The sequence below is a fragment of the Leopardus geoffroyi genome, chromosome E1, assembly GCF_018350155.1.
Source record: "Leopardus geoffroyi isolate Oge1 chromosome E1, O.geoffroyi_Oge1_pat1.0, whole genome shotgun sequence".
In the NCBI taxonomy this organism is placed as follows: domain Eukaryota; kingdom Metazoa; phylum Chordata; class Mammalia; order Carnivora; family Felidae; genus Leopardus; species Leopardus geoffroyi.
This window is the reverse complement of record NC_059330.1, coordinates 17,690,009-17,711,799: the sequence shown is the minus strand read 5'-3', so window position 1 is coordinate 17,711,799 and position 21,791 is coordinate 17,690,009. Positions and strand designations below refer to the sequence as shown.

At 56.0% G+C, this 21,791-nt stretch overlaps 1 protein-coding gene across 4 annotated transcripts in view; it reads right to left on the bottom strand.

Moving 5' to 3' along the window:
• The window catches only part of SEZ6 (seizure related 6 homolog), a 46,513-nt gene that overhangs the window by 10,735 nt on the left and 13,987 nt on the right, over positions 1–21,791 (bottom strand). For all 4 annotated transcript variants that reach the window (XM_045487879.1, XM_045487880.1, XM_045487881.1 and 1 more), the window contains exons 2-4: positions 13,431–14,078; positions 12,835–12,968; positions 2,318–2,513 (exon numbers count right to left, since the gene is read on the bottom strand). In XM_045487879.1, the coding sequence (XP_045343835.1) occupies positions 2,318–2,513; positions 12,835–12,968; positions 13,431–14,078 (978 nt within the window). The remainder of the gene's footprint in view (positions 1–2,317; positions 2,514–12,834; positions 12,969–13,430; positions 14,079–21,791) is intronic.

The window sequence follows — 21,791 nt, the reverse complement described above, 5'->3', positions numbered from 1 at the left end:
CTCAGGAGTCAGAGAAACCTGTGAGCAACAGACAAGCCTGCCCTGGGTGGTTGGTTACCGTGGTGGCCGCTTACAATGATCTGGGGACAGACCTGGGGAGGGATGGGGAAAAGAGGGTGGGGCACCCTACCCAGAGCGCAGAAGAGAGGGGTGACACCCAGGGAGGTCTAGGCCACGAGTCAGATGTACTTAAATCTTTCCTGGGAGTTCCTATCACAACTCTGGGAAGGGAGGTCCCCCATTTCACAGATTAGGAAATTGGGCTGGGATGAGGTGAGAGCAGGAGGCGGGGGGCAGATGAGGAAGCCCCCAGACTCCAGAGAGGCCACTTCCCGGGAGGAGCTTCCTCCTGTTGCCATGACTACCGTTCCCAGGGAGCCTGGATGACTGCAATCTGTTGAGCTATTTTCTCCCTGGCGTCTGTTTCTGGGGCCAAGTCCGGTGCCAGGAATGCTCAGGAGGGAGGAGGGGCATGCCTGGCAGGGCCCTCTGCTTCCTCACCCTGCCTGAGGCTGTGGGAGGGGAGGTGGAACTTGGATTCTGCAGATGAAGCCCTTGTGCAGGGCCCCTTGTGGGGGCCCATGCTTGTGATCTCCAACATTATCTTGGACAGCTCCGGCAGTGATGTGGGTACTAGTCCCCTCGCCCCCTCTTCTGGCACCCTCTTTCTCCAGCCCAGGGAGACACGCGTGTGAGCACATGTTCCTCCTGTTCCCATCTCTGGGATCAGGGCTAATTACAGCCTATAATTAGGGGAATTACACTCATTAAGGAAAGAGCTGATCATTGACAAAAACTGGGCCGAGGAGGGAGGGCTTCTGGGAGCCGAGCAGGAGGCAGGGCTGGGCCAGCTTTCCTAGGCCCTCCTTGGGGTCTGCCCCCCTTGCCAGGCCTCCAGCTCCCTGCCTTCCAGCCACCTTTGTCTGGCCCAACAGAGAGAAGGTCCAGGGTTTTGTGCGAAGGGATTTGCGGCAAGAGAGAAGGTTACCGTGGCGTGAAATTATGCCCACTGCTAGGGAGGATTGATGAGCCATTAGGGAGGCTAGCCCTTGTCTCAGCTGGCCCCTTGCCTCCGCCAAGACCCTGGGCAGCCCATGCCCACCGCCAGGCTCCATGCTGCCACACCAGACTGCTCTCCCAGTTTGGGTGGAGAGGCTAGAGAGGGGCAAGTGCTTCTTAGGTGGTTCCAGCATCTGTGTCTCCAGCGCCTGTCCTCCTCCCTGGGCTGTGGACCCTGCGGAGCTGCAGAAGTGGGCCCCTATTGATAATGCAGGGCAATGCCGTAATTGTTCACACCAATTATTTCCCCATTAGCACTCCCAGTCTGAACCGGTTACCCTGCTACAGCAGTACAAGGGGTCAAGAAGACTTTGCCTGGGGAAAGGGGGCCAGGAGAGATGCTGATGGAAGAGGGGCAGAGGCAAGCCCCTTTTCCTCCCTTTCCCATCCTGCCAGCTCTTTAATACTTGTTTCGGTTCCGTCATGCAGCATACTAAGTTCATGGAACATCCTAAGTGCTAGGCACTTCACATGAACCCTTTTGTATAATCCTCATCATGACTTTATGGAGTAGGTATATTGGTCACATTGTACAGCGGAGGAAAAGAAGGTCACAGTGGTCAAATGGCCTGTCCAAGGTCAACCAATGGGAAGGAGATTTAGACACAGATCTTCCCATCTCCTGAGTCTGTGATTTTCCCATTATATCTTGCCACTCCCTTATTTCCAGAGGTGTTCTGAGCTGACTGGGGCCTGAGACAGGTCTAGGGTGAATGAGGCAGTTCAGGAAGGCCAGGTTGGTAGCAAAGGACCTCCCGTTGGTCATTATCAAGCCCCTTTGACCTTGGCCCCCTTGAATTTGGGGGAGATGGCTTTTATTGCTATTGCTTGTTTAAGTGTCTGCCTCCCCTAGAGATTCTGAATTCCTTGAGGGCAAGGACTTGGAGAGTTCATCTTGATATTGTCAGTGTCCAGCACAGGCCTGGCAAAGAGCAGATGGCTAGGAAAAGTTTACTGAATGAACGAACGAATGAATGAATAGATGGCAAGGGGCACCCCTGAGGCTACCTGGTTCTGTGTCGGGCCCCCTTCACAACCAGTTCCTTACAGGGTAGTAGGTGGAGGAAGGAAGGTTCTGGAGGTGTCTGATGTGTCTCTGTACAACTAAACAATCACCTTTAGTTGTACAGAGCTTCACTGGGCATCTGTGCCTGTCCCCCGTCTCCCCTCCACCCCCTGTACACACTATAATAGCACCAGAGATCCCGAGGAGGGCACCCACTCTGGGCTGGTTCCTCCCTCCGCTGCCCAGGCCTACCTTGGTAGTGGAAATGGAAGGTGCCAGGTCCAGCAGGTGGTGGGAGGCTCTGGAACCTCAGTGCTGCTTGGTGGGTGGGGCTACGGATGACCTGGCCCCTCAGCAAGAAAGACTGGTTGGCCAGGGGCAGCGGGTCAGGCCCCCCCAGGCCCTCCACAGTCACCACCTCCCCCTCTCGGAGGCTGATGTTCTGGACCTGTGGTGGGATAGACACAGCAAAGCAGAGCAGTCAGGCTTCTTCCTGCTGACTGAGCCCTGCTGCCCACAGGCTCCCAGAGGCCCCAGGCATGGCCAATCCTCAGGGCCGCTTGGCTACTTGAGCCCTCAGGCCCCGAACTAGGCTCTTGAGTGCAGGAGAAGCTCATTTCACTTCCCAGTAACCCCATGAGCCTGGATCTGAAGTTCATATCCCAAGGTCACATAAATATTATTAGCAGAACTGGAATTTGTAAGCATGCTTTTCTGTCTCCAAAGCTTTTCTTTTTCTTTTCCTTTCCTTTTTTTTTTTTTTATAATTTTTTTAATGTTTACTTATTTGTGTGTGAGAGAGACAGAGTGTGAGCGGGGGAGGGGCAGAGAGAGAGGGAGACACAGAATCCGAAGCAGGCTCCAGGCTCTGAGCCGTCAGCACAGAGCCCGACGCGGGGCTCGAACTCACAAACCGTGAGATCATGACCTGAGCCGAAGTCAGATGCTTAACTGACTGAGCCACCGAGGCACCCCTCTTTTCTTTTTTTTTAATTTGAGAGAGAGAGAACATGTGTGAGTGGGGGAGAGGGGCAGAGAGAGAGAGAAAGAGAGAGAGACAGAAAGAGAGAGAGAGAAAGAGAGAGAATCCCAAGCAAGTTCCATGCTCAGTGCAGAGCCTGATGCGGGGCTCCATCCCACGATCCTGGGATCATGACCTGAGTCGAAATCAAGAGTCAGAAGCTTAACAGACTGTGCCACCCAGGCGCCCCATCTCCAAAGGTTTTCAGTGACACCAGGACACCTGCTGCTTCCTATCCCTTCACTTCTCTGGGCTCAGTTTTCCCTTCTGTAAAGTGGGGTGGAGGAGGTATGTTGAACTAGATAGGTGTCCAAGGGCCCAGCCAGCCATGTGAGGTCTTAAGCATCAGATCCATGCGCTCAGCTTCCCCTGGACACCCCCTGCTGGACCCCATATCCAGCCTGCCCCACACGGAGCCACCCCACACCCAGCCAGCAGGTTCCCTCACCGTCCGTGTGCATGCCCAAGTTAGAAACTGGCAGCTGGCCTCCTCCCTTATACTCTGCCTCCGATCAGTCATTCAATCCTGTCTGTTGGACCCCAATTTTCTTATTACTCTTCATCCCCCTGCCACTTCCCAGCTCCTCACAACTATTACTCACTGGGATCACTGCGGCCGCCTCTCTGCCTGCAGGGCTTCACCCACTCCTCCCTCTGCATCAATACTTTCTGAACTGCAGCCAGCTTATAGCTCCAACCTGTGGCCCGTCGTAGCGCTTCCTTGCTGAAATCCTCTGGTGGCGCTCCGTGGAGCCCGCCAAACCCCCACTATCTAGTCCTGATGCCTTGCCGTGGCCCTCAGGGCCCTGCCCGACTTGGCCCCTGCGGTCTGTGCAGCCAGGCCTTACGCTGTGCGCCTGCACTTCTCGGCCATCAGTGTCCCTTCTCTGGGCCTCTCTCTCTTTTTTGAAAATGTTTACTTATTTTGTTAGAGGGGGTCGGGGAGGGGCAGAGAGAGGGGAGAGAAAGGATCCCGAGCAGGCTCTGCGCTATCCGTGGAGCCCGATGCGGGGCTCGAACTCACGAATTGCGAGGTTCAGAGTCGGACGCCCAACCGACTGAGTCACCCAGGTGCTCCTCTGGGCCTCTTTTTCCAGTCTTCCCTCTGATTGTCCCAGGCCTCTCTGCCACCACCCCAATCCTCAGGCCCTCAATCCCTGGATCATCCTTCTGGGCTCCATGCCTTCATTCAGTCAAATAAGGATTGGACAGCAATAGACTGCCCAGTGTGGCCTGGTACAAGGAGCCCAGAGATCTGTTCCTTCCCATATGTCCCAGTTGGCCCTTTCTCTCTATCCCTTAGCTCTGATCACCCCCTGCACATTTTTTCTCACCTGGAGAATGTCCTTGCCCCCTCCCATCCCCAGCTCATCTCTGGGTCCTGGCTGGCTCAGATCAGATTATGTCTCTCTCCTACCCTGTTCGCGACCTCAGACTGCCCAGAGGACAAGGTCCAAACTTCCCAGCTCACAGTTGGCCCCAGTGGCTTTGCCAGCCTCGCTTACCGGCACTGCGAGCAGAGGCTACACCTCCCCCCTCCCCTCTGGACATTTGTATACGCAGGACCCTGCGCAGGGAATGCCCTCTCTTCTTGCCTTCCTGCTGAAGCTGGTCATTCTTTCAGATCTCGGGACCACCACCCTCTGCCTCCCAATCCAGGCCAGTCCGTTCCTTTGCCTCAGGGCCTCCCCACCTCTCTGTACCTCTCCATTAGAGCCCAGGGTGGCGTTTGGGGTCACAATGCCCTCTTCAACGGCCAGTTGCAATAAATCTGTGTGGAGAGAGTGACTGTGTGGACAAGGGGAGGTACATTCCTCGCCAGATCCCTGTGAGCTGAGAAGCACAGAGGATGATGGATGCCAAGCCCAGCCGGATCCAAGGAGACAGTCACGCTCTGGGCCCCTCAGACTGTGGGTGCTGAGGACAGATGTGCCCCGGGGACTCCTCCGTCTGGGAGAAAAGACCTAGTGGGTCTTTGGGGCCAAAAAGAAGGCTCAAGGCGAGGTGCTGGGCCAGCAGTGTTGCCTCTCCACGGGGCGCTCTCTTACAGGGCACGTTCGGGTGGAGGCTGCCTGACCATCTGCCGGGGACATTCCTCAGGGAATTGCTGCTGCAGGCAGAGGCTGGATGAGGTCCCTTCAAACTTGGAGATTCTGTGATTCTAGAGTTGGGCAAACAAGACTCACACACGTGGAATCTGTAATTATCGAGAGACGCCAGGCAGCATATAATTCTGACTTAAGTGGCACTGAATGCATGCAGCAGGAATCCTCTAGGGGGAACGGAGGGATTGCAGGCTCAGGGAGAGCGTGGAGCAGGTGGGTCTGAGAGGTCCTGGGGAGGAGGAGGAAGGGAGGACATCGCTGCAGGGAAATGAACGTAGCCTTTTTCCTAGTTCCTGTAAACGTCCCTTGACCTACAGCTTCCAGCTCCTGACCCCGCTGTTTTGCCACCAGCGGAGGCAGCCCCACAATAACAATGACCGTTTATGGAGCACCTACAATGTGTCCAGCCTCGTTCTGTTTATAGATAGGATTTCGTTCTCACCACACTTCCATAAGGTAGGTGGTAAGATCCCCCGTAAGTAAACGTAGGCTCAGAGAGGCTAAGGAACTCAGCAAAAGGTCACAAAAAGCGTTAAGTAGCAGAATCTTGCTTTGCTGGAGGCAAAGGCAATTCCTTCCCTCCCCACCTCATGGCGGTGTTACCTGCAGAAAGCCATCCAGACATCCAGATGTCCATACGTCTGTATTCTCAGACCCCAGGCCCACCGGGTTTAGTGTGGGGTGGGTCTTGGCCAGATCTGGCTTTTTCCAAGATGTTGAGATTTATGTTCTCAATAGCCATCCTTCGACCCCACCCCCGAAGTCCGGGGTAAAACTGGGAAAACTGGGAACTGAGGGCCCTGGCCCCCTCTGATCAAGAGAAGGCATAGCCCCCTCCAGCCAGCCTGGCTTTCAGCCCAGCTTGGCAGTGAGGGTTGCCATGAGATCACAGAAGGGAGTGGGCCTGGGTTGCTCAGGGCTCACATCCAGAAGGCACCCTGTTCTCCGCGAGAGGCTGTCTGTGCAGCCCTGGTCCCTTGGGTTCCCAGCACCCACTTGCAGGCCTGCTGCAGTGGCTGCAATGTAATTTGTCACTTGTTTGAAGGCCAGGCCTGACAGGGGCCAGACAGGGCTGAGTGTTGGACAAGGAGGGTGATGAAGTCTTGATGCAATTTGCAGGCATCTGAAGAGCTTGGGAGACAGATTGAAATGTCAGCTCTGCTCACAAGGGCTGTCTTCCCACACCCCTAGCCGGTGACAAGAGTGGGAGCTGGGGGCCAGGCAGGGGGAAAATAGAGCTGAGGGAGGCGAGGACAGTTCCCCCAGGACCCTGTCTAGCACTGCCCGGCTTCCAGCACACCATGGGGTCAGTTCAAGGGAGCCACTTTGAGGAGGCTGACTCTTTCCTGAATGGGAGGTGGGGAAGATTTAGGTTGTGCTCTGCCAACCCCAGACCATCAGCCTTGACTGGCCTGTCTGTCCCCATGGAAGCCGCCAGTCGGGTCTCCAGAACATGCCCTGATGGTATGATTCATAGATGGGATGGTGCCACCATCCCCCAAGCAAAACCCTGCACGGGCAGGTGAGCTCAAGGATGACTCTGGTGTGTGAGCCCCACCCCTGGCACCTGAGTCCTCAGCCCCCGGAAGTTGGCCACAGGCCCTTCTCCACTAAACCCTCCTGGTCACCAACACCCATGCATATACTCTGACATACACCCAAGTTGATGCACACAGCCTCCTCGAACACTTGGCCTGGCACACGTGTGTCCTCACACCCACGTGCTCCCCCACACCCACGTGCTCCCCACACCCACGTGCCCCCCCACACCCTCGTGCTCCCCACACCCACGTGCTCCCTCACACTCTCGTGCTCCACCCATCCCTGTGCCTCTCCACTCCAAACAATATTATGATAATCACAATTTTTCCCATGAGACCCTTTACCGTTTTCAAAGCTTTTTCACATCCATTATCCTCTCAGATCTCACAAAATCTTAACAAGGGAGGCAGAGCAGATTGCGTTTACCTCCACCCTATAGGTAAGGGAATCTTGTAATCAGAGATGTTGAGACTTCCTCTTTGGGTCACCCGGTAAATCCAAAGCAAAGCCAGGACTCCAGGCCAGGACCTCCGATTCCTGGTCCAGTGCTTTGTCTTCATGCACAGCGCCCCAGGCCCTGCTCCCAAACTGGAGGAATTCGACGTGGGTGTCTTACAGGAGCAGGCAGGGCTGAGTTGAGAAAAGGGATTGGGTAGAGCCCCCCACCAACAGTCCCCAGCTGAACTCCCTTTTTAGATTCACCACACCTGCCCCATCGCCTGGGCCGGGGGAAGAACAGGTACTCTTAAGTCCTGGAATCAAACCCTGGCTCCATCACTGACCACTTGAAAGGTCCTTGGGCAGGTCACGTGACCTTTAAAAAAAAAATTTTTTTTTTCAACGTTTATTTATTTTTGGGACAGAGAGAGACAGAGCATGAACGGGGGAGGGTCAGAGAGAGAGGGAGACACAGAATCAGAAACAGGCTCCAGGCTCTGAGCCATCAGCCCAGAGCCCGACGCGGGGCTCGAACTCACGGACCGCGAGATCGTGACCTGGCTGAAGTCAGACGCTTAACCGACTGCGCCACCCAGGCGCCCCAGCACGTGACCTTTTTGAACCCCAGTTTCATGTGTGAAATGGGACGGCTGTACCAACCTGATAGGGCTGTAAGGATTAAGTTAGATCCTACCTGTAAGGGGCTTAGCACAGAACAAGCACAGCTTAGCAGTCCTCTTCCCCTTTCCTGGGGAGATCTGGGCCCTACCTTGGTAAGACCATGGCTCTTGCCATGGTGACAGCTGTCACCAAAAGTCCCTTAGCCTCAGGTCTGCCAGGCTCTGCCTAGGAGGCACTGGACCTGGGAGCCACCCTCTCTCTGGCTCAGGTTCTACAGCTGCGAGGAAGCAGGAAGCAGGGTCAAGAGCTGGAGGGGCTACTGTCCAGTCTGGCTTATGAGGGAAATTCCTGAACCCAAAAAAGGAGACCTGCTCAGAGGGACTGGCTGGGAGGGCCCTTCTGCATCATTTGGTTCATCTCCTTTTACAGAGAGGGAAACCAGTCCAGAAAAGGCCAGGGGCTCTGCCCAGGTACCAAGAGATGGGCTGCAGAGGCAGGACTGGAGCCCCAGTCCCACATGACAGCCTCTGTGCTCTTGTCGGAACTGATGCCTGTTCGCAAGCTCTTATGAGCTTGAGTCTGCCTTGGGGATGGGGAGAATGGCCTAAATCCGTGGGGCTAGACCTGCCTGTGTCCCTGAAACCCCCCTCAGATTAGCCTTCCAGGAGCCAGAAAAGAGGAGGTTGCCCAGAAACCTCCTGGGCCGGAGGTTGACTGGCTACCCTACTGGTGTCCACATCAGGCCTGGTCCCAGTGTTCCGGCTATCATGCTGGCAGCTGACCTGGCACGGGAGAGCTGTGTTCCAGTGCAGCCACCTGGGGCACGAGGGTAGGGACTATGAGCAGCTGTGCCCAGGCTCCAGATGGCACAGAGAACAGCCAAGCCAAGATGGAGGCTGGCAGTGGGAAGGCTCTCGGAATGCCAAGTGCAATGAGAGGCACATGCCAGGCCCAGAAAGGCCTGGAGCCCTCGGGGGAGACCGGCTGCCTGGAGAAGGGATGGGACCCCCATGGGCCATCCTGAAGGGGCTTCTCTGGATCTCACAAGAAAGAGCCTAGCCCAGTGCCTGACCCCAGCTGACACAGGAAAACCTCCTCTGATTACGGAGGGCCTGGCCTGTCTCCTTCCTGTGGGCGGCTCAGACGTCCAGCCTCACCAATAGCTGCAGCGCCCCGAAGGGAGGGAGGCAGGGTGATGAGGGGCTGTGGTCCAAGACATGAAGAGCTGGGGCGTTAGGGATTCTGGAACCCGTGAGGCTGTTCCTCATGCAAAGGGTCTTGTCTGGGGCCCCGGACTCTAGCCAGGGTTGTGGTCACATGGCAGGGGCTCAGCATGGTGTCAGGGATGTGACTTGTGGGTCCTTAACATGCTCTTCTCCTCTCATGGTTTCTCTCATCCCTCCTGCCTGGATTCCTTCCCTTTTACCTACCCTGAGCCATCCCTGTGAATTCATGGAGGGGCAGGCAGGGACTTACCCACAATGGAGACAAGCCACAAGCCTTTCCCCAGTCTCAAGGAGCCACAGGCACCCTCTAGGCCTTCCGGCTGCCTCGCCCATTGCATCCCCTACTGCCCTGGGCAGAAGAGCCCTGATTTCAGGCCTAGCGCCTGGCAGGAGTGCAACCCAGAAGCCCCTAAGCTCACCTCCTGTTCCTGTGCAATAAAGTCACCTGTCCCAAACTGCCTGGCAACCTTCAAACGGCCAGTCTGACATACCCGCTGCTTCTCAGCCCAGGCTTGTCTGCTGACCTCTCATCTGTCAGGCCCCAGAGCAGGTCTCATTGCCTCCAGAAATCCTTCTCCGGCCCTCCAGGCCGGTGAAGCGTGCCCCATCCTGGCATTCCCACAGTCCCCTGTGCTTCCCACTCCATCCCGACGGCGCCGAGCATTCTGTTTAGGACTTCTGTCTCCCCCAGGAACTGTGTCTAACACCAGCACAGGGTCTGGCACACGGTAATTGCTCAGTTTACATTTGGAGAACGGATTCATTCGCCCAACCGCATTAGTTACTGATTAACTGAGTGACGTGGGCAATTCCCTGTCCTTGCTAGCCTCGGTGTTTCCCACTCTCCATGGGTACTGGTCTGCAGTATCCGTAATTCTTCAGGTTCCAAAGCCACCTGCGTGGTGTGGCAAGGAGGCCCAGACAGGGGTAGAGGTTGCCAGAACTGGCCCTGGAAGGAGACGGACCTTAACTCTCGCTTCAGCCCTGGCTGATTCTGCCCCTTCCTTCCTGGCCCTTCCTGCCGTGGCCTCAGACTCTAAGTCAGACCACCGGGGCCAACAGGGTCCCCAAGGACTCTGCCCCACGGTGGTGAGGTAGAGGTGGTGAGGCAGCCAGTACCTGCCTGCCACATTTCCACACAGCGATCCAGGGCTGTGGCAGGGCTTCATCTCAAGGTTGCCTGGTAACAGCTTTTGCATTCTGATGAAAAAAAAAAAAAAATGTGGCGGCACCAGACAACAGACACAGGGCTTATATGGCGGCGGGGGGGGGGGGGGGGGGGGGGGGCTAGGGTGGGGCTCGAGCCGGGGGCGTGGCGTGGCGAGGGGCAGGCAAAGCCGGCGTCTTGCTCCGTTGTGGAGAGTACCAGGACTGGGCCTAGCCTGGCCCAGCGGGCTTCAGTGGGGACGGTAGGCTCAGGGGGCAAGCGCAGCCAGCTCGGGCCTGCAGGAGGGCACCCAGCCTGGCATCTGCCCCTTCCCATCCCCTTTCCCACACCTGCAGCTGGCGCCTTCCACCCGGTGAGCCACAGCCGGTGCCACCTCTCATTAGGTGATGATTTTACATTAATTACCTTAATTAAGCGGCACTGAGTGCTAATGGCTCAGGGGGGTGGTGGTGGCTTCTCCTAATTACCCTCCCAGTCGGCCCAGAGCGAGGGGCACACGGCTTGGCAGAGCAGGAGCAAACGGTTACAGAAAGGAGGGGAGGGACCCACCAGTGGTGGGAGAGGGGCCCCTCCCCCCACCACTCCGGCCCCGGCTCGGAGACCTGGACCTGACATCTCCAGGACAGGTGTAGCCGGCCCAGATCCAGAGGCTTTGGGATGTGTGGGGAGCAGGCCAGGAGCTGGGAGCAAGCAGGACCGCCCTATTTCCCGGACTCCTCTGCCCCCCTCTCTGTGCTCCTCAGTCACCTGCCTGGTTCCCTCAGCTAGGCTGAATGCCTCTCTCCACCTCCATTCTGTCTCCAGACTCAGGCCAATGTCACCACATTCCTTCCTTCCTCCATCCATCTGTCCAGTCAGTCAGTCCATGGAGACCCCATGGCGGGCCCTATACTCCAAGGTACCCCTCCAGGAGCTCACGGTCTAGCTGGGGAGCTGGCCAGCTATCAACAGGCCCACAGGACAAGGCGTTGGGAGAGAATTCGCAGAGAAAGTGACACCAAGGGTGAGTCCTGGGAGGGGACAGTAGGATGACTCTTCTGGGCAGAGGGACGAGCACATCCAGTCGGGGCTTGTGAGGAAAGCGGGCTTGGCCCACCCAGTTAGCTGCATGTTGCTTAGTGCAAAGGGGCAGTGGACAATGAGGGAGGAAGTGGCTAGACATGGGTCAGAGGGACTGGCCATGATTCAGAGGCCCCCGGGGAGGTGTGGTGGGGGAGGATTGATTTCATATGGGAAACACTACTGCAGTGGAGGGCGCTGGCTGGCTCAGCTGGAAAAGCACGTGACTCTTGATCTCAGGGTCGTGAGTTCAAGCCCCACATTGGGCATAAGAGCTTACTAAAATTAAAATAAAATAAAATAAAATAAAATAAAATAAAGTAATAAAATAAAATAAAGATGACTACAAGGGCACCTAAGTGGCTCAATTTGTTAAGCGTCCAACACTTGCTTTCAACTCAGGTCATGATCTCATGGTCTGTGAGATCAAGCCCCTCATCGGGCTCTGTGCAGACAGCATGGAGCCTGTTTGGGATTCTCTCTCTCCCTCTCTCTTTAACCCCTCCCCCCACCACGCATGGACAGGTGCCCTCTCTCTCTCTCTCTCTCAAAATAAATAAACATTAAAAAAAATGACTACAGTGGAGGTGGAGGACAGTGGGGGCAAGCATGAGTGGGGTGACCAGTGAGGCAGCCACTGCATCATCTGGGGGAAGGATGATGGAGGCTGGACCGTGTGGTGGCTGTGGGGACGGAGGGGAGAAGCAGTTTTGGGGAATGTTCTGATAGAATGTGTGCAGGGGAGACAGGACCCAGAGACAAGGGAGAAAGAAGGGCCAGGCTGACCTCACCGTGCAGTTCCAGGTGCCACCACCTTGCACAGTGGTGGCCCTGTTCCATGTTTCTGATGGGTTAGGGTCCATCTCTAAGGTCAGGAGTGGTGCGGTATGCAGGTTTGGGGGAGCAAAAGGGAAGAGTTGGGCTTGAGGTGCATGGGGGTGGAAGAGCCTATGGGATCTCCTTGAGGACCTTCGGGCTCAGGTTGGAGGATTAAAAGAGTCTTCATCCAAGGGAGGGATGAGATGGCCCAGAAAGGGCAGGTGGCAGGAGGCTGGGACTGTGGGTCTGACTCGCCCACCAGCTGACGGTGCACCACGTCTGTCTCCCTCACCTCTGCACCCCAGGAGTCAGCACAGAACCTGGTCAGAGGAGCTGCTCAGGGAGTATTTGCTGAAGGCATGAGTGAGTGAATAAGTGAGTCATTGACGCTGCATGGCTCTCTCGAGCCCAACCACACAGCCCTGAGTTCTTGCTACTCAGTCACATGAATTCAGAGACTCACCCAATCCCCTGCCCCTCCAAGGGTAGAGCCCCTCCTCAAGCTCTCCTGAGCTCCTGGGGAAGAGCATGGGCTCGCCTGCCCCTCCCGCAGCCCCTTTCAACCTAAGGCGTTACTAGTTGGGCACAGTAGCTCTTTAGTCCCTGGTGCATAGGGCAGAAACTGGCCAAGTTTTGGGTCCAGCCCTGGCTCTAGGCCCCCCTCCAACTGATGCCCCTGAGCATCCCCACCTCCCCCCGATAGCCAGCACCTTTCTGGAAAGATAATACACCAGCCCCAGATTTGTCTCCACCAGATCCGGGCTGCTTACCTTGATTTCTACGCCGTAGCCAGGGTAGACGGAGATGTAGTAGAAACAGTCCAGGCCGACATCAACAGGTGAGCTGGGGGCCAAGGGGGAGTCCAAAGAGCCCTCTGGGCCTGAGAAATTCCAGCTACAAGGGCCTGGGAGGCAGGAGGAAACAAAAGGCTAAGCCCAGCTCTGGTGAAGTTGGTTCAACCAAGGCTGATCAGTGTGTGTGTGTGTGTGTGTGTGTGTGTGTGTGTGGTGAAGCCCACATCTTGGGACTATTCCCCTGTTGAAAGAAGGGACCACCTTTTCTTAAGCACCTACTATGTGCAATCTTATCTCAGTTCTCACAAAGGCTCACTGAGGTCCGTCTTCTTACCACTATTTAACAGAGGAGGCTCAGAGAGGTTCAGCAAAATTCCTAGGGTCTGTTGTAGTCGCTTCCAATCAGGGTTTGAACCCAGGTCTATCTGGTTCCCATCCACATGCCTCCTACGTGCTGGCCCTTGGTGCCAAAGGGCAAGGCAGGGTGGCACAGTGACAGAGACAGAGGAATGCGGGGGCCCCGCATTTCCCCGATCCCCATTTCTAGATCTGCAAGCCAGCGAGCAGCTGACCTGGTGGCTGGACGGTGGTGATGGTGGTGGTGATGATGGTGGCGGTGGTCTCCTCATCGTCCCCTGAAGCTGTAGAGGTGGCGATAGTTCCCTCCATCCCAAGTCCCATGGTCTGGGGCCCAACCTCTGGAGCCCACGGCCTGCCCATGTCTCCAGGACCCTCCTGGGTTGGAGTCCATGCTCTGCTAGGGGGTGTAGTACTGGGCCTTTCCCCTGGGCCTGGGGTGGGCACTGGAGGCAGGGGAGCTGTGATACGAAGCACAGGAGCCTCTGACTCCAGGCTCCAGGGTCTTTCTCTGGACTGGGGCTGAGTGGGTGCCGCGGCCATGGCCGGAGTGGGGCTGGTGAAGACAGGGCGGCTGTCCTGGTTGGCCAGGCGGGGAAGGGGACTCGGGGTGAATGGTGTAGGTGGGTCCGGCTGGAAGGGCAGTGCCGGCCTCAGCCCTGCCTCGCCCCCCTCTAGCCCTTCTTGTAGGAATTCCTCGAGCAGCGGGTGGTGGTTGAGCAGTTTCAGGGTAGGGGCTGTTGTGACGAAGTGGACGCCTCGCTCCGGCTGCTCAGGCGTGGGGGCCACTGTCAGTTCCCCATCCGTCTCCTCGATGCCTGGGGCCTGCCCTTCCCCCGTGGTTGGGGCCTCTGAGGAGAGTCCTGAAATAATAACGAATCATCAGAGGTGCCCCCCTGCCCCACCGTGAACAGCGTCACCCCCAGTCCACACAGCAGGAGATCCATCTCTCTGTTGACGGAGAGACTTGGGGAGGGTGCTCACTGTCCAGAACCAGGAGCTACAGAGTTTGAGAGCTGGAAATGAGGGGACATCACATATCTCACGTGACAGCCTTGAGATATGTGATGTCCCCTCATTTCCCCTCCGACACCAGAGGTGGACGCGGTTACTCTATCTGTCCACTATTTTCTGCCGTTCTCAGATTCGGCCTCAGACTCCTTCTCAACACAAGATGCCCGGCAACCAGCCTTGATAACTCAGACCGACAGGACAAATACGTATTTGCCATTCCTAATTGGGGCCTTCATTTTGTAGGTGAGGAAACAGGCCAAAGAAAGGAAGTGGGGGCGTCTGGGTTGAGCATCTGACTTCGGTTCAGGTCATGATCTCACGGTTCGTGAGTTCGAGCCCCGCGTCGGGCTCCGTGCTGACAGCTCGGAGCCTGGAGCCTGCTTCGGATTCTGTGTCTCCCTCTCTCTCTGCCCGCCCCCTCCCGCTCATTCTCTGTGTGTGTGTGTGTGTGTGTGTCTTAAAAATAATACACATTGGGGCGCCTGGATGGCGCAGTCGGTTAAGCGTCCGACTTCAGCCAGGTCACGATCTCGCGGTCCGTGAGTTCGAGCCCCGCGTCAGGCTCTGGGCTGATGGCTCAGAGCCTGGAGCCTGTTTCCGATTCTGTGTCTCCCTCTCTCTCTGCCCCTCCCCCGGTCATGCTCTGTCTCTCTCTCTGTCCCAAAAATAAATAAACGTTGAAAAAAAATTAAAAAAAAAAATAATACACATTAAAAAAGAAAACAAAAAAAGAAAGGAAATGGCTTGCTCCGGGTCACACACCAGTCAGTTGAAGACCTGAGGTAAAACCCTTCGCAAGAGTCCGATCCCCCCACCACAGTGACTTTTCCACCTGAGATTATAGGGCTGTCAAGTTCATTTTCCATTCCCAGTGAAGCTGCTAGTCATTAGTTTCAGGAAATGCTTCATATATTTGGGGTTTTGTTTTAGATTCCCTCACGGGTACATAGCATCTTTGTTAGGGTCCCATTTGGTCCTATTTCTCTCACTTCTCAAAAAATCGTTTCTTTCGTCTTTTTTTTTCTTTTGATCCTTTTATTTTTTATTTTTTATTTTTTTAATTTTTTTTTCAACGTTTATTTATTTTTGGGACAGAGAGAGACAGAGCATGAATGGGGGAGGGGCAGAGAGAGAGGGAGACACAGAATCGGAAACAGGCTCCAGGCTCTGAGCCATCAGCCCAGAGCCCGACGCGGGGCTCGAACTCACGGACCGCGAGATCGTGACCTGGCTGAAGTCGGACGCTTAACCGACTGCGCCACCCAGGCGCCCCTCTTTTGATCCTTTTAGAACAGTGATGTGAACAGAGTAGGAAGAGCCAAGAGCTAGGGTAAAGCATATGTGGCTTCAAACCCCAAATCCATTCTGCTTTGAGGCTGTTGACCTCAGGCAAATAACCTAAACTCTCTGCAACTTAGTCTACTCATCTGTAAAATGGGGTTTACTTGGGGGATTAACTGAGATCATACTACTTCTTTTCCTCATTTGATATGTGTCTCTAAATTCCCGTGATCTTTCTTATGATACTAGCCAGGACTATCTAGGGCAGGGTCTAAAGCAGGGATAGAATGCTTAGCCCCAATCCATGGCAGACGTTGTTAGCCAGTTTGGAGTATTCCTTGCTGAGCCGCATGGGACTTCAGAATCCTTCTCGACACAGTTATCCAGGCAGCCACTACTAATCAATTCGAAAGGCTGCGGAAGAGGCAACTCATTTGCTCCCGCTGGTTCGAGGTACAGGTTGCTCTGCTATTGATTATTTTGACTTTTTGAACCACAGAGCTGGACAGATGATGCATATTCTGCTTGTGGGCCACTAAGCTCTCCAGATCCTTAACTGCCAGGAAAAGGTCAATGGATGCTGGCTCCAGATTCAGCTCATATAGAATTCTGCCAGTTCCGAGAAGGCCAGGAGGATATTCTGGTTCTCACAGCTCTCAAAATGGCTGCATGAGCACTTGAAGGGAAACACAGCCAGAGCGAGTTAACAGTTTGCGAGGAGAAGGTTGGTTCCTCTGAATGTCTGATGGTGGGGTTGTCATTCCACAGGCTCACACCCACCCCACGGATTGGCAGGCGTGAGGAAGTGGCAGATGGCCTACATTCTGTTCAGGAGCCCATAGCAGCTCTGATGTGTCAGACAAATGGGAGGAGGGAGGAGACGGGGTGGGAGAGGTAGGGGCAGGTCAGAGGGCTCTCCATGGTTCTGGGTCAGAGGGGCCTTGGTGCCCTGAGACCCTGAGAAAACAGGACCAACCCTTATCTCCTGAGATGCCCACTAAAGCAGCTCATCTGTGCTTTGGAATTCTGTGCCAGACATTGACGACACAATGCCCAACCTCGATGCCCAGCCAGGCCCATACCCCCCAGAGCAGATGGTCGGCCAGTGCCCTGTGTCTTTCATTTGAGTCACTAACGGAGGGGCCAGGCAGTGCTTGTGACATGCCAGGACAGGGCTACTCTCTTTGCCCACCTCCCAGATGCCACACAGTCTTTGCCAGGTGAGCCGAGACTGATCTTAACATGGCACAAGGAACGGGACCCTCTCTCATCACGTAGACTGAAGACCAGTGTCCCCTTCCAGGATTGCCCGATAAGACATGTGGCCCGTGGCTCCCAGGGCAGGTACCTGTGGGATTCTTGACTGGGAGAGGGAGGACAAGGAGATCCTCTAACTCAGGAAGGGACCATAGCGGGCCCAGCTCCTCCCGCTGGTTGCCAGGTGGGTACCAGGCAATGGAGCGGAGCTAATGGGCACCTCCCGTCACTGTCGATTGCACTGATTGTGTTATCTGGGGGGACTGAGTACTTGGTTAAATGGGATCGAGATAGCATATCAAACGAGCAAATTGATTCTGTAATCAGCTGCCACTTGGTCCCGGAGGGTGCTACCCACTGTCAGAGAGGGTAAGATAACATTTCTGGGAGACAAGCCATTTCTGGGGAGAGGGCATCTCCGGATATCCTGGTTGACTCTGATGGAAGCCCGAGGCCCTGTGACCTGTCCTTCCTGCCACCAGGTTCCTGGGGTTTTCTGCCTGGGCTGAGTTCAAAGGCGCAGAGACTGACAGAGGGAGAGAATGTGAGGCAGGGGATGGTGAAAGGGGGTGTCAGGACCCCAGATGCTCAGTCTCATCAGGTGCCTACTGTCTTCCAGTCACTGAGTCAGGCTGTTTCCAGATCTTGTATTATTTAATTGATACTACAACTCCATGAGAGGGGAATTATAAAGAAGCTGAAGCCTAGAGGGGAGGGGTGAGGACCTGCCCAGTGGCACAGTGGTGGAGCTGGGATCAAACTATGCTGATCTGGCTTCAAAGCCTTAGTCTTCCCCGTAATACTAGCCTGCCTCACAGGAGAGCCGAGCTATCCAGTGGAGAAGCCTCTAGTCAGGTGAGGAAACTTAGGCTCGGAGAGATAATGGACTTGTCCAAGGTCTGGTGCAGTTTGCAAGTAGAGTTAGGGCCAGAATTTCTGGCATCCGGAGCCTGGTCTGGACCCTCAGGAAGCCTTCTGCCTGGAACTCAGGGAGCACCCACCCCGGTGCCCCAAGCACCTCTGAATCTGGGGCCCAAACCAGAAACAATAACACGGTTTCTCTGGGCACGGCCAGAGTCCCACATACCTGGGTTCAAGGGTCAGCTCTGTCACGTGGGCCCCCCTCCCAGGAGCCCAGGCAAGTTGCCTCTCAGGGTTTTTGTGTCCTCAGGTGTAAAACGGGCACTTGGGAGGGGTTTTATGAGACTTGGTGCTCTAAACTGTAGTTTCTCAAGGGAGGCACTGAGGGAGAGGCCACACCCACCCCTGCCAGGGCAACATTGAGGCAGGCCTGGGGTGGGGAGGAGATGGCCCTGGACACGGGCTCTCCTCTCTGAGGGAACATGTTCCCTGTTGTGTGGCGGTGTGTGTGACCCCGAGCACGTCAGCATCGTCATCTGTTAAATGAGGATATTCCAGCATGCAAAGGGCAGCTACCTCTAGGCCTGCATGTTGTTGGTGGACAGGTTCCCCATGATCCCCACCTGTGAGCCCCCCCCCCCCCCCAGGGATGCCCTCCCGGGGCTGCTCCTCTCTCCTCTCCTCCAGTAGGGAGGGAGGGCCGGGGGCCACTTCTTCCAAGAGGGCTGGGTCCGGGAAAGACCCGTCCCCTCCGCGCACCCCCCCTCCCCCGCGCAGACGAGGCCGGAGCTTCCCGGCAGCCCCCCCCCCCCCCCCCCCCCCGGTGTGGCCCCGCTGTCGCCTGGGCCCTCCCCCCGCATTAGCTCTTAAGCTATGCAAATAGACATCGGAGGGAGCCCTGTTTAAAGTATTTAGACGAAATGAAAAAAGGCTTTCATCGGCACTAATGAGCCATTCAGGATGCCTCCCCGGTGGATTCTCTCCCGCTCCCGCCTCCCGGCCGGCGCAGCCCCCCCCCCCCCCCCGGTGGCCCCTCTTGGGAATGGAGGTCTCCCTCCCACCCCCGCTGGAGGCCCAGACTGGGCAGCCTAGGAAAGGGCGCCGGTCCTGCCCCCTCCTCCCCGGGGGCCCAGCTTGGTGAGGTTACAGACAAGAGCCCGGTGCTCAATGCTGCCCCCGCCCCCGCAGGCCTGGATTGGAAGGAGGGGTGGGTTGTCTAGGCTCTGGGGGAAGCCATGAAGACTGGGGACTTTTCTTCATAGCATCCAACTAGATAGGTGTTATTGTCCCTGTCTTATAGATGGGGAAACTGAGGCTCACGGAGGTCCAGGAGGCTGCCAAGGGTTCACAGTGCTGGAGGGCTGTGGAGCTGGAATCAGTCTGTGTGGAGGCAGTGGTGAAGGACTGGGGTCATTCTGCAGTGGCCCCACCTGGGGGACCTGCTGCTCGGGGCAACAGCCTTCAGATGCTGCCTCAGGGACAGCTGGGCTGCCCCATTTGGTGCTAGTGTTTCTGTAAATCTTTCTGCACGAGACAGCCAGAAAACCTCAGGTTCCAGTCCCAAATCTGTGCCTCACTAGCTGTGCGACCTGGGCAGGGGGCTGCCCATTAGGGTCTCTGTTTCTCCATCTGTGGAGTGGGGACATCTGGGTTTGGTGAGGGCCATCTAGAGACAGGCCTATGCTCACATCTGCCAGCCCCGCCTCAGCCTCTGCAAGGGCAGAAGGGGCCCCCGTCACTCTGATAGTTTCTGCAGAGGTACCAGGCATTCCCCCTCAGGGCCACAGCTGCTGGCCTCCCAAGGACAAGGCCAAGGCCAGCACAGGGAGGGGTACCCAGAGTTCTAAGATGAGGTCAGCCTTGATCCCTAGGTTGTGGTAGCACCAGCTCTCAGCTGGTGTTGGGGGGAGCATGACGTCAGGTGGGTATAGGGGGAGCCTGGGGATACAGCGGGCAGGGAGCCCACCCCTCTGGGTTCTGGAGGTTAAGCTGGCCCAGCATAAGAATGAGAATTTAATGGGATACATTTATTATCCCATAAAAGTTAATGAGTTTATTCTGGAGGTTCCCTGGCCCCTTTCAAGTTTTAATAGGGGATTAGTAAGGGCCTGGCCCCTGTAGACCCTCATTATCCCAGAGCCCAAGGGAGGGGAGAGGGGTCCTGGGAGTGAGAGGGCCTGCCCTCCCCCCCCCCCCCCCAGCCAGAGCCTGGTCTCCATTGTGATAGGACCACTGAGCCCAGACCTGCCCCCTGAAATGAGAGGTCCCAGCTAGAGTCTAGCTGGCCCCTGAGGCCCCTGAGGCCTGGGGTCCAGTTCTAGAGCTTCTGATTCCATGTGTTACTGTAGCAATTACAGCACAGTATCCCCGCATCTGAGGTAGGTTTGCTGCTATTCGACTACTTACATTAACAGGAAAGGCAATATAAGCGCCATATGACAAATGGGGAAACTGAGGCCCAGAACAAGGGTGTGCCTTCTCCAAGGTCACCCAGGAGATGTGGCAGAGCCTGAATGGACACATTCTGTCTCCTGTAGTCTGGAGCCAGGCAGCTGGGGCAGGTAACGCTATTACTCCGTGCTCCCTGTGTGCCCACTATGCAATCAGCACCTTCATGTGTCGGTCTCATCCTCCCTTTACTCTAAGGACGTTTGGGTCATTATCCCGGAGAGAAAGACATCCAGGTCCAGAATGGTTGAGTAACTTGTTCAAGGGCACACAGCTAATGAGTGGCAAGCCTGGGACTAGAACCCAGGACTGGACAGCTCCATAGCTCAGCTCTGTCCACTGTTTTCTTTGGCCCTTGGCTGAAGCAACTGGGGCCTCCTTGACCATCTCCCCAGCAGCCTGGCCCCACTGTCCCTGGGCACTCATACCTGGAGCCCTGCAGCTCAGGGTATGGGGAAGGAGCTGTCCTGCAGGGGCAGTGGTTGAAGTGGGCACAGAAATACACTCAAAGGGACCATCTCTGCCAGAACAGGTGCCTTCCCCGTTCTGCCCCATTTGCTCACTATGCCTTTGTCTCTTCAAACCCTCCCCGTTCTACTAGGCCCAGCTCCTGTCCTTCTTCTGGGGAGCCATTTCTGCTGGCCCAGTGGATGACAATGGCTCTCTCCTCTGACCTCCTGCAGGCACTCCCTGTACTACTTGTGTCTGTGGGCAAGAATCCAGCATGAGGCATCTCTCTTCCCATATCTCTGCCCACAAATGCTGACCCCTGGTGCTTGGCACAGGGCAGGGTGGGCTCAAGGACTCTGCCTGTTTGCACACTCGGAAGCCTCCCTTCTCCCCAAAGCACCTGGCCCTTGTCCAGCAGGGGTGGGCAGGGGAGGGCAGAGGCGGGCCGGGGTGGGTCCTACAGGGAGAAGATGGGCAGCCAGCCCTTGGCAGTTCCCCAGCACAGCCCCAACTGGCAATTGATAAAGAGTGTCTGCCAGCACAGTCCAGTGGGTCCCCCAGTCCCAGACTATCTCCTCTTTTTCTCTGCTACTGACTCCCCTTCCCCCCTTATACCTTCTTACTGCCCTCTCTTGGTCAACCCCTGGCAGTCCAGGAAAATCTGGAGTACAAATATGAATGGGAGCACCTCCTCCTGGCCAGGTTCCAGGCAAGGAAGTCGCTGGATCCGAGAATCTGAGCCCATGTAGCCTTGGTGACCATCTCATCCCTCCCTCATTTTTGCAGGAGGAAACTGAGTCCAGAGGGCTTTCCCAGGTCACACAGGAAATGGGGGATAGGGCTGGTACTCAGGATGTTGGGGCTCGGAGAGCACCTTGCCCAACTGCTCTGCAGAGTAAACTCTCCGGGGTCACCTGGTGGCTCAGTCGGTTACGTGCCTGATTCTTGATTTCGGGTCAGGTCATGATCTCATGGTCATGGGACTGAGCCCTGCGTTGGGCTCTGTGCTGAATGTGGGGCCTGCTTGGGATTCTCTCTCTCTCTATCCCTCTCTCTCTCTTCCCCTCCTTCTGTCCCTCTCCCCTGCTTGCTCTCTCTCTCTCTCTCTTAAAAAAAAAAAGAGTAAACTCTCCAAAACTTCTGGGGCTGTCTACCATCTGTGGGCATACCTCCAAGGACAGAGAGTTCACTACTTCCTGAGCTAGCAGGGGCAACTTTGTCTCCCTCTGTCCTGGGTTGGCATCTGGGCTTTGGCATCTCAGGGT